The sequence below is a fragment of the Anomalospiza imberbis genome, chromosome 1 (genome assembly GCF_031753505.1).
Source record: "Anomalospiza imberbis isolate Cuckoo-Finch-1a 21T00152 chromosome 1, ASM3175350v1, whole genome shotgun sequence".
Classification (NCBI taxonomy): Eukaryota; Metazoa; Chordata; class Aves; order Passeriformes; family Viduidae; genus Anomalospiza; species Anomalospiza imberbis.
Genome location: NC_089681.1, coordinates 64,753,881 through 64,766,064, shown reverse-complemented (window position 1 = coordinate 64,766,064; position 12,184 = coordinate 64,753,881). Strand labels below are relative to the sequence as shown.

Sequence of the window (12,184 nt, the reverse complement as noted above, 5' to 3'; positions counted from 1 at the left end):
GGACGTCCGGCAGCGCTCCAGGCTCGGGCGAGCCCTTTTGTCGTCCACCCCCTTCTTCTCCCGGCTGATGGGCCGGGCCGGGCCGGGCGGGGGCGGGGCCGGCACGTGAGTGGCAGCGCCGGGGGCTCGCGCGCTCCGGGGCTCGTGCGTGGGGGTCCTGCCGCGGTGGGAGCGGGACGGGAGGGGGAGTGGGAACGGGAACGGGGATGGGCCTGGCAGGCCGTGTCGCGGCCGGGGCTGCCACTCAGGGCGCAGCCAAGCCGCCAAGTGTCAGGACCGCCGTTCGAAGGGCTCGGGCAGAATTCCCAGTCAGCCAGCGGGAGGAGAAGGTGGCGGCGGCAGCGGCAGCGGCCCCGGCCCCTCTGCGCGCTGCTGAGGCCGCGTCTTCCCTCTGTGCATCGCAGGTGCCTCCATGAATAACTTAAATGACCCTCCCAACTGGAACATCCTGCCCAATCGGCGCGATCCCGGCGATGACGGCAGCCGGTGGAATTACGCCCTGCTGGTCCCCATGCTGGGCCTGGCCGCCTTCCGTGAGTAGCGCCGGGCCCCCGGCCCGAGGGGGGCTCCTGGAGCAGTGCGGTGATAGAGCCATGCCCCGCTGGGGACTTCCCCAGGCCTTCTCGTTTATAGTGCGGTAAACAACCAGCGCTGTTGGTATCGCTTAGGCAAAGACCGCTGTTCATACACGGAGACGAATCCGTATTTAATAAGCTCCAGTATACAAAGGTCTCTCAAGAAAAACGGATACAGGATGTGCTGGAGAGCCCAGAGGTAACAATGGCAGATGTTGCTTATGTGTTTATTTAGTGGGCCTAGAAAGTTCTCCATGCAGTATCCACATAGGAAACCTACAGTTTGTTTCTCCATGACTTCATTTTCATTCTCTAATCTAAGTAGTCCTAGTATAGACAATAAAAGAATAGGGGTATTTTATTTCAGAGAAAGCATAATCATTTAAAGTGACTCACTGTGAAATAGGGACCACGGAAATATATTTTGTGGGGACATGTAAGTAGAAGTGAAGGACAGGAAAGAAAGTTTTTCACCACTTAGTAGCTTCATTTCAGGAACCGCTAATTAATTATACTCCTCACTGTTACATGTTATACTTGCATCTGAAGTCTCATTTGTGTGTGATAGGTTGGATCTGGACCAGAGAATGTCAGAAAGAAATTGAAAAGGAAAGACAAGAGTACTACAGAAAAGAGTCAACTTTACAAAAAGACCTGGAAGGCAAATACCGGGATATAATCACAGAGAATCGTCGAGCTGTTGCTCATCTGGAGGTGGAGCTGGAAAAGGAACGCAACAGGACCTTGAGTTACCGTGAAGCCCTCGTGTCCCAGAGCCGCAAACTAGTAGAAGAGAGGAAGCTCCTAGAACAGGAGCAGGAGAAGTTGGAGCGAGAAAAACAAGTCCTTTTGCACTCTGGAGCAGAAGGTACCTTGTACCAGAGTTGCCTGGCAAAGGAAGAAGAGTGGCAACAGAGAGCCAATATTTTACTAAAAGAATTTGAAGAGGGACTGAAGGAAAGACAGGACATCTACTGCAGTCTTTTAGTACCCAGAAGTCAGAGACTAGAAATAGAGAAAAATCTGCTAGTTAAAGCAGCAACTAATCCTGTTGCTATGGCTTTACATGTCGAGAGTGGCTTAAAAGATATTTTCAAACATGATAACTACTGTGGCAATGTGCTGAACAAAACCAGAAGTCAAAATGGAAAGCTTATGTGGCTGTATCTGAGATACTGGGAACTAGCTGTTGAACTGCAGAAATTCAAAAGGGTAGAAAAGGCCATGTTAGGAAAACGCTAAGTAGGGGAAGCAGTGGGATTCCATGAGATCCACCATGCATGGTAGGGACAATCACAGTTGTAGTCCGAAGCTGTTAAATTCTTCTGCTGTGTTGCCGTCTCTCGTCCCCCTTGCACTTGTATTTGCATGGGACATGTGCAGTGCTGGTGCCTTTCCTCTCACTAACAACAGATGCTCTGGTGAGCTGTGCATGCTCCTGATCTCCGTGAGTGTGTTTGTGTCGCAGTATAGAGATGCACCGGCTCCCCAGGTATCAGAAGCAGAAAAGAGAACTCAGTTTAGAGGGATTTGCCTCATTGATGGTCACACTCCAGCAACAGAGAATGGTCATTTGTCTCCCTTAGGTGGGGTAGCACATTGTGCTCTTTATCTCTGACATTTTACATGGTGTCTCAACAATGTCTTTTTTTATTACTATTACTTTTTAAAAAATTTGTTTAAGCAAGACTGATTTTGAGGCAGATGTTTGGGAGAGATTGTGTTGGAGCCAGCTGCTTGACACCTGAATCTTACGTGTCTGTATGTGCTGCAAGTATATAAATATATATATATATATATGCGTGAATGTGTGTGTAAGTGTATGTGAAAAGTATTCTGAGGGTGGAATAGATTGATCCTGTTTCAGATTAGTCAGTCTTGCATTGTCTTCCAGCTTAATATACAAATAGTGCTTTATGAATGAAACATCCAAAAGTTGCTAATTCAAATAACACATAAAGAAACAGATTGATGTCTCATTGGCACTTGAGACCCATTATCAAATTCTAGGGAATGTATAAACTGGAAGTTATATTTTCATATATTGGAGATACCTTAAGAATACTTGTTTTTTTCTCAGTCAGGGTTTTAGTTGTAACCCAACAATGTGCCACCATTATAGATGTCCCCATGCTGCTGCTTCTGCCTCTCAGGGCACTGGCTGCCTCCTGGGTTGCCTGCAGGAGCCTCCTTGCCATTGCATCTGGCTCTGCCTTGGGCAGGTCCTGTTTGTTATTTGCAGATGGGAACCTAAATGCAGCCTGCACTGGCAGCCACTGCTCTCTCTCCACCTGTCTCCCTTCTCCCAGAACTGAAGTACATACTCTTTTCTGCAGGTCTGAAATTCTGTGCTTGTGATTCACCACTTTACATACACATGACCATTACAGCCTACAGATATACAAGCTTTGCAAACTTTTAAGAAAGGGAGCTTTTTATTTAGCTAGTAAAATTAAATAGATTTGGTAAAAAAAAATAATAAGTACAGTGAAATAATAAATTAAAAAATAAACATCCAGATTTAAAAAATCCAACAACAAACAAAACTTTAAAACCCAGTGCATTTCAATTTCTTAGAACTTTGAGTATACTTTGGGTCCTTGTAGCAGTAGGAACCTTCTTTCAATTGTGCCATGTATTTAAAATAATAAGAATTTTTTTCTTTCCCCTTTCTAATCCAGCCTTAGACCTCAAAGGGGCAGTCTTTACCCTTGCATTTATAACATCTAATCTTCTGTGTTACTTGACTTTGATTAGTGCTAGTAGATAGTCAGTTCATTAATTAGCAGTTTGTTATTTACTGAGGGCTAGACTTGACAAATGTGTTTGCTCTAGGCAATCATGTAGAACCATGGCTTGGAAGCAATCCAAGTGAATGCCCATCTTCTGCAGATGTGGGGTTTTTCTCTTATTATTTTCTCCTGGTTTCATTTTAGTCTGAGCACAGAAGAGAGCAGATAAATCTTTTGAAACAATGTGCACAACTTAATCTAGTTACTAAGTAGAAATATGTAACATGAAACAAAATTCCTGAGCAGAATAGATGTTTCCCAACTACTCTGTTTTCCAGTTGAGATTTTGCTCACCTTGGTAGTTCTAATTATACTGTTGTGTTGACTTATTAATCCTTTTTTCATATTGATTTTTTAAAGTAAAGTTTTAGTAGACAAACTTGGGAGAAAAAAGAGAGATCACAAACACCAGAAGGGCCACAGTTTGTCAGGGTACCATATTCTGGTTGGGAGATGCTTTTGCAACTCAACACAATTGAGTTGCTAATCATGTGTGACGCCCTGAGCCAAGCTGCTGCAGCTGGATGTAGGCACACAGTCTAATTGCCCAGGAGAACAAATAAGTTTGAATAACAGCCCGTGTGTAATTCTTTCAGGATGTGGAAAGTGACCATCCAGCTGTGGCACACTTCACACGTTCCTGCAGGCAGTTAAGCTGCTCAGCTGACTGAGAGCAGACAGTGAATCAGTGCCAGTGTATTTGAGATTGATGCCTTGAATTTGTATAAGTTAGCCTCAAAAGATAAAGGTTTTATGCTTTTTCATTTTTTCATAGTTTGTTATTCATATCACTCAAAATGTTTAAAGAAAATGTAATCAAGGGTAAAATACTATTTTTTCAGTATGAATATGTACATTCAATCCTTACACACTTGAATATACAGGGTTGGATGCAATGTAGTAAAGGTTTGGTATTCACTTTCTCTTTTTTTAGAAGTGTCATTTGTTTGTACAACTAATTGAACTATTATTCATGGACACTTTGAAGATCATTGTATCAAGAAAGAAGGGTTATTTCAGAAGACTTTTTAAAAATATATAACTGATTTAGAATCACTGGTCCTGTTAGTTTCTTCCAAAACTCATGTTTGTGGGTATGCAATGTATTTTAGAAATGTTCCCCCTTTGTAGGTTGTTATTCTGAAGATTATAATGTAAGTTTTATCTTGCCCAGCACTTGTTCTGAATTGGTTAATTGTTTGGAACTGCCCATATGCATATGTAGAATGCAAGAATAATTTGTTTTCAAAGTATTTAATGAACTTATTTTTGTTATAAAATTGTCACTCAGCTATTAAACAATAACAATAAAACCTTTACATATTTCTGCACTGTTTTGTAACTTGGGCAAGGTGGGTGGGGGAACTGGAATTTGCTACTTCATTCAGACTTTCCAAATTGTAATTTTTTTAAAATTAGCATGCAAAAAGTTTTGGTCTTGGTGCTGAGAAAAGAATATGTTATAAGGTTTTTTTCTTAGGAAAGAACACTGTTAAACAGGTAAGTGCGGAGCATTAACTGAAGATGTGGGGTTAAAGGTGACCATCCCTCTGAAAGACTGGGGATATTCCTTCAACAGGATGTTGTGTAAGATATTCTGCTTTCCTCCAGTATCCCTCAGATGTCTCATTCTGCATGTCAGCTGCTTTTCATTTCCCTCATCTTCCTGCTCTCTGTGAAGAACTGCAATCCAGCTGCTCTAGAACAGTGTTCAGACAGTCTGGAATCCTTGTTCCTGTAATAAAGGATCCTCAATCTGTTTGTATTTGACACAGTTCTTCACCATCCTCTGGCTCTGTAAAGCATGAGTTTGAGCACTCCTGTGTGAGGATGAGAAAACTGATTGTTCCTCTGTGGAGGATACAAGGCAGAAACAGTGGTCAACGGTTCAGGTACTGTGGTGAAATCAAAGAAATTTGAGTTATTGCTGTGAAAAGAGGATGAAAGGCAAGGTTATAGTGCAGTTGTGGTGCAGCTGGATATGAAGGCTTCGCTGGTGTGCATGCCAAGGCCCACATTTCTTGGTCGTTTATTTAATTCCTGCTCAAGGAGCTTTCAGTGGTCAGTGCATATCTGAGACAGCCGATGGACCTGCTAAGAAGTAACTCACTGAAATTTAGTGTAGCTCAGCAATGAGGCAATGGCCACTTCACAGCAAAACAGCTGAGTGATTGCTGCAACAAAAGCTGAAAGTAAACTGAAGTAAGATGAAAGTAAATGTGCTTCTGGAAACAAGGAGTCTGTGGATGAAGTTTGAAGAGCTGGTGGATTGTAAGAACAGTGACCGCAGCTGTTCACAGTCATGTAACCCAACAGCCCTGAGCTGAGATCACCCAGGCTGTCCAGCTGCTGCAAAAATGCCTCTTCACTTTTGTGTTCATAACAGGTTTATATTTCTGATATACCTTACCTGTAAAGTTATCGCAGTCAGGACAAAATGCTCAGCTGCTGTGGTTGGTGTTTGTGTCACTGGATGTTGCTTTCCCCTTGTGGCTGATGGCTCTTTCAGCCAACAGCCACATCCTCTCTTCCGCTGGAGCATATCTCCTAATGCTGCACTGTCGGAGCTCTCCAGCCCAAACACCTCTGGGGGTAATAACAAGAAAGGTGAGCAAAACCGTGGTGTTCGGTGACCAAACCAGAATGAACTTGTCTCCACTGAGGTGGGTGCTGCTGCAGACCTCTGTGCAAAGGCAGCAGGCACAAGGGGTTGGATGTAGTTCAGCAACCTGTTAGCACCTCATCGTATATTGCAGCACTGGAAAAGAAAACTGTGACAAACTCGATTAAAGAACACTGTTCATTGTTTAATGAAGATGGCAAGAAGCAATCTACAACTGTCAACGCGTTCTGCTGCCTGCTGGAGGAGAGACACTTTATGGTGAGACAGATCCCAAGCAATAGCACTTCACTGGCTAAGAAATTTAGGGGGATGGTGACCATTATATAATGGTTTGGGTTGGAAGCAACCTTTAAAACTTATCTAGTCCAACCCACCTGCAATGAGCAAGGACATCTCCAAACAGAACAGGTTGCTCAGAACCCCATCCAACCTTACCTTGAATGTGTCCAGGGATGAAACACCTACCACCTCTCTGGGCAACCTATGCCAGTGTTTCAAAACCCTTGTTGTAAAAAAATTCTAATTTATGTCTAGTCTAAACCAACTCTCTTGTAGTTTAAAACCATTATCCCTTGTCCTATCACAACAGGCTGTGTTAAATTTTATTCCTATTCATAATAAGCCCCCTTGAAGTACTGAAAGGCTAGAGTAAGGTCTCCCCAAATCTTTTCTTCTCCAGGCTGAACAACCCCAATTCACTCAGCCTGTCTTCATAGAAGAAGCACTCCAGCCCTCTGATCATGACATCAATTTCATGCTGTCCACAGAAGCATTTCTACCCCTATGGTCCTTACCTGTATTTCCCCCCAAAGTTATTCCAAAGGTGAGATGAGTCCAAAGATGGAAGCAATATTTTGGCGATATTCTGATTGTATATAGTGAAATATTAAAGACAGCACATCTATTTCCCTGATGTCAAAAAGAAGGGCAAAACAACAAAGCATGGTGCTGCTGGAGCTGATATTGCTTCTGTTAAATATTTATATATAAATTGAAGTAAATATTAGGCAAGCTACCAGTATAGACAAACATAAAGATTGTGCCTCTTTCTGGGAGATAAAAAGGAGAAAGAGGCCACGTGGGCATCAGTGTCAGCTCAGTTCTGGATGAACTACACCACACATGCTGTTCGTAGCTTCTTCCCTTTAATTTTTCTGTGGCTAGGGACACTGCTACTTTCACAATAATCATAAACTGAAAGTTTCTCAGCATGTCAGATTGCTGAAGAAAACTTCTTGAGACCATAAAACCACTCCAGAATGGGATGCATGCACTGAAAGTTTCTCAGCATGTCAGATTGCTGAAGAAAACTTCTTGAGACCATAAAACCACTCCAGAATGGGATGCATGTGGAAGTCATTGTGTGTGACATCCTACCTCTGTTGTGTTCCCAGTAGTCTGGGACAGAGTTCTAACAATAGCTCAGTGCTGTCTTATTTCTCCCTTGCGGTGATGCTTGTTGGCACAAGTTGGAACTTCTCTCCAATCTGTAGAAATTTATAATCTCATGGGAAGAAAATTAGACTCCAAAGTTTATTGGATGTCTCTAAAGTCTTTAGGTATCCCTGCTTGAACTGCTGTGGGCTGGTGGCAGCAGCTTTCAAGCGCTCACATAGGAAATCAAATCATGCCAGCTGAAGAGATGTGAGAGCTGTGCCTTTTGGTTACTTATCAGGTGGAGTTTAAGAACAACAGAGCATAAAACTTAGATCCAGTTAAAGATCTACAAATCATTTATTGGCATGGTAAACTGCATGACGACCTGCAATTGTTTATTACCCTTAAAACTAAGCAGCTCAGATATTTTGCCTGTGTATCTCCCTTTCTAAGATGGTCATTATTGTCCCCTAGGCTGGAGATTTTCAGTCTGCTCTTGAGCCTGGGGCCCCTTTTTTGCATATCTGGTCAAGGGTGTTACCTGCTGGCAGCTTGTAAAAGGATTTTGTGTTTTCTCCACCTATTTTAAAGGATGGGCTGTCACAGACACTATTTAATTTTACTTCTCCTCCTTCTCCTTCTCCTTCTCCTTCTCCTTCTCCTTCTCCTTCTCCTTCTCCTTCTCCTTCTCCTTCTCCTTCTCCTTCTCCTTCTCCTTCTCCTTCTCCTTCTCCTTCTCCTTCTCCTCCATCTCCTCCGTCTTTACATTTCCATCCTTTCCTGGTTTAGGCTTATTACACAAGCAAGGGTAATTGTATTGCTGTATGTGATACTTTGACTACCAAGTAGAAGCTGACTGGAAAGAAAATGGGATTAAGGCTGGTAAGATATTGCTATAGAATTAAGAGTAAGATTTCACTCCAGTATCTGCTGCCGTACTGAGAGGGTCAGAAAATAATGCAGTTAATACTAACAGCCGGGTATATTGCAAGGAACGATGCAAATATCTGGAGAGTTACAGATTTGTCCTATGTCATACCAGGCATGACAGAATCACAATGAAAGGATCATATTGCATTTCATGCCTGAAACTATTGATTGCAACCTGAAATGTAGTTGCAAACAATGTGTATTGCCAGTGGCCTCTGCTTTTCTCAATGGCTTTATATGAAAGGAATTGTTTTTTCAAAAGAATACTCCTGTCCTTCTTCTTCCTATTTGTCCTCCTGTTCACAGGATCCAGAATAAAAAACTTCCCCCAAGGCAGTATCCTCCAGCCTGTGATGGAGGGCAGAAAAATCATAGAATCATAGAATATCTTGAATTGGAAGGAACCTGGAAGGATCATAATTTCCAACTCCCTGCTCTTCACAGGAGCATACCTGCATGTAGCTTTACGTAGCTGTGAAAGATTTCAGTTTGTTTTTAAATTATCTCAAATGTTTTATTGTGACCATAAATAGGAACAATTAATACACTGTTATGAAACTGTGCAGAGCAAGTTGATCTGAAAGCTGTTGCACAAGGAATCTGCTGAATCTTTTAGGACCCAAGGCTTCAAACTTCAGTTTTAGCACTGGATTCCAGTCTTTTGTTTAATTTATTTTTGCTGCTAAATCTGGTGATCCGCCTTTATCAGGATGTTTCAAAATCCTGCTAATTTTGTCAGCTGTTCTGATTTTGTCCTTGTCAGCAGGTGGATTTACACTTAAAAGAAGACAAGCTGCTTGAGCACTTGTTTTCTGTTCAAATCCTCCTTTACGGTACGATGAAATACTACAAGTTCCAAAGGTGGAAACTGTACACGGAACAGCTGCCACACCAAGTCCAGCTGCTGTCATAGTTCTGGCCAGCCCTAGTCTGGTTTGGCTCAGCTTTGCCAGCACCTGCAGGGTCCCTGGCACCCTTGGCACAGTGCATGTCCTGGAGGTGGCTGTGGCTCCTTCCATGGTGGAGGAGGCGAGGGTCAAGCACTGCCGACAAGCACTTCAGCCAGGTCCTTCAATCTACTGTCTCCACTCTCTCATGGAAGAGAAGAACCCATCCTTAGAATCACAGAATCATAGAATCACTGAGCTTGGAAAAGACCTCTATGATTGTTGAGTCCAATCATTTTCCCAAATAGGTTGACCACTAAACTCTGTCCCCACATGCCACATCCACACACCTTTTGAACACTTCCAAGGCTGGTGATTCCACAGCTTCCCAGGGCAGCTGTTCCAAAGCCTGGCCACCCTTTCCAGGAAGCAATTTTCCCTACTATCTAATCCAAAACTCCTCTGGCACAACTTGAGTCCATTTCCTCTGGGACCTGTCACTTGTTACCTGGAAGAAGAGACCACCTGCCACCTCCTTACAACTGCCTTTAAGTCCTTCTCTATATGGGATAGCTTCCCGAAGGGCTGGAAATAAGCTGTGGTGGCTCAAGGGTGTCTGTGCTGGCACAGGGAGGTCACAGCAGGAGCAGCTGCCAGGCAGCTGATTTGGTAGAGTGTGTCAGGCTGCACCTGAGCTGCAGGGGAGGTCAGTTTGTCTCCACGCTGGGAACATCCCTGTGGAGCCAGGCTGCCACCACATTCTGAAGGCTGCCCATAGCCAGGAGTTCCTCGGTCCAGGTGGTACCACACCATGACCAGACCTGATCCCACAAAAAGGAAACGAGTGGCTCTGTCCTTCCTGTGGCCTCGATTTATATCCCAATAACTTTCTGCTAGTATTTATTTTCTTTATTGCCACCCTGTCTCATACTCTTTCATAACATCATCATCATCCTGTGAGATGAAAGGCATATTCATCTAAGAAAAGGAGTACACCCACATTCTCATACTCTTTCATAACATCATCATCATCCTGTGAGATGAAAGGCATAATTATCTAAGAAAAGGAGTACACCCACATTCTTCCACAAATGCCTATGTGTGTATGTTCCAGCAAAATATAGTATCTTTATAAAGGGGATATTTCCCTTTTAATTGGGTTTTTGTAAAATTGGGTGTTATTTACAGACAAGTTGGCTTCATTTTTTTACAGCCCTTTTTAACTTTTGAACAATAGTACATTAATATGGGAGTAGGAGACAAAAAAACAAATGTGTCATTAGAAATGTTTTAACACAAGTAATCCAATCTAAATGTAAGATCTGTTTTCCTCTGCATTTATAATTAGCAGTATGCAACACATTTCTTCTGTAGTAGCCTATACCATGAAAGGATGAATTTCATAGAGATTTATTGTGTGGGACCTGCCAAACATAGGCTTAGCGTCTCTTGAAGGTGGAGTTTACCTTAGAGCACAGGAAAGGGCTCTGTTGAATAAATAAGTGACTGTGACGAGGGAAGGGCAGCCCCAGCTTGCCTGTTCCAGTCCACAGGGTGGCAATATAGACAACACCTCTGAGCACCTGTGGATCATACTGGAGCTGGTGTCACTGCTAGTGTTAAGTCCTTCAGAAAAAGGCACAGTGTCTTCCAAGGTCATTACCCACGCTATTACACTGATAAAGACATTTGAGCTAGATGCCAGACCAGTGTATTTGCTTCTGCAAATATTTAACAACTGATAGATAACTAACAACCACTGCCACCTTGCATTACCAGAGCAAGATAAAATTCTTCGAAAAGAGGATTTTCTCAATGTAAGGCAATTAGGACTGTATTTTTGGATCCTGATAGAAGCTGCCTGCTCATGAAACTTAGCAGAGAGAAATTTTCAGTAGCCTAGTTGCCACGTGATCACAACTAGATGTATTAATTGAACTAAACAGGAGATAGAACGTGAATACAGTGTTGCAGTTGACATGACAGAAGGAACGGATGCCATCCATGGGAACCTGGACAAGCTTGAGAAATGGGCACATGAGAGCATAATGGTGTTCAACTAGTCCAAGTGAAAGGTACTGCACCTGGATCAGGGCAATTCCAAGCACAAATACAGCTTGGGTGACGAATGGATGGGGAACACCCTTGCAGAGAAAGACTGTAGGGAAGTTGATGGAATAAAACCTGTATGCGAGCCAACAATGTGCATTTACAACCCAGGAGATGAATCAACCAAATTCTGCATCAAAAAAGGTGTGACCAGCAGGCCAAGGGATGTGATTCTCCCCTGTACTCTGCACTCATGAATCACCACCTGGAGTACTGCATCCAGCTCTGGGGCACTCTGCACAAGGAAGATGTGGGCCTATTGGAGCAAATCCAGAGGTGTCCATAAAGATGATCAGAGAGCTGGAGCACCTCTCCTGTGAAGACAGGCTGAGAGAGTTGGGGCTGTTCAGCTTGGAGAAGAGTAGGCTCCAGGGAGACCTTAGAGCACCTTCCAGTACCTAAAGTGACTACAAAGAAGCCAGAAAGGGACTTTTGACAGGGCATGCAGTGTTAAGACAAATGGCAATAGCTTCAAAATTGAAGAGATCAGGTTTAGATTAGATATTAGGAAGAAAATCTTCACTACAAAGGTGGCGAGGCACTGGGACAGGTTTCACAGAGAAGTTGTGGATGATCCATTCACAAGCTGGGTGAGGACTTTGAGCAGCCTGGTCTAGTGGAATGTCCCCCTGCCAGTGTCTGGGAGGTTGGAACTAAATGACCTTTAAGTTCCCTTCCAAAGCATTCTATGATTCTGTGATGACTCTGGGAACAAAGAACTAGGTAAAAATCTAATTGTGATAGTAAGCTGTGCTTGAAAGAAGAAATGATGGTCTAAGAGGAGGTTGCTAAGGCAGATCTTGAAGGATCAGTTTAGGAACAATGTTTTGTCATTCTTCTACTAATGACTAAGGACAAAAATAGTAGCATGGTAATTAAATGTTCCTGACA

The 12,184-nt window shown here is 43.1% G+C and overlaps 1 protein-coding gene across 1 annotated transcript; it reads left to right on the top strand.

Moving 5' to 3' along the window:
- The first annotated feature begins 183 nt into the window (after positions 1-183).
- On the top strand, positions 184-4,694 carry CCDC127 (coiled-coil domain containing 127). The gene is made up of 2 exons (XM_068195292.1): positions 184-533; positions 1,144-4,694. The coding sequence occupies exons 1-2, from the start codon at positions 413-415 to the stop codon at positions 1,815-1,817; spliced, it is 795 nt and encodes a 264-aa protein (XP_068051393.1). The 5' UTR covers positions 184-412; the 3' UTR covers positions 1,818-4,694.
- Positions 4,695-12,184: the final 7,490 nt, after the last annotated feature.

Coding starts and splice junctions, on each gene's coding strand:
- CCDC127 (XM_068195292.1), top strand. CDS start 413: ATGAATAACTTAAATGACCCTCCCAACTGGAACATCCTGCCCAATCGG. Junction 534..1,143: donor GCTGGGCCTGGCCGCCTTCC/GTGAGTAGCGCC, acceptor TGTGTGTGATAG/GTTGGATCTGGACCAGAGAA.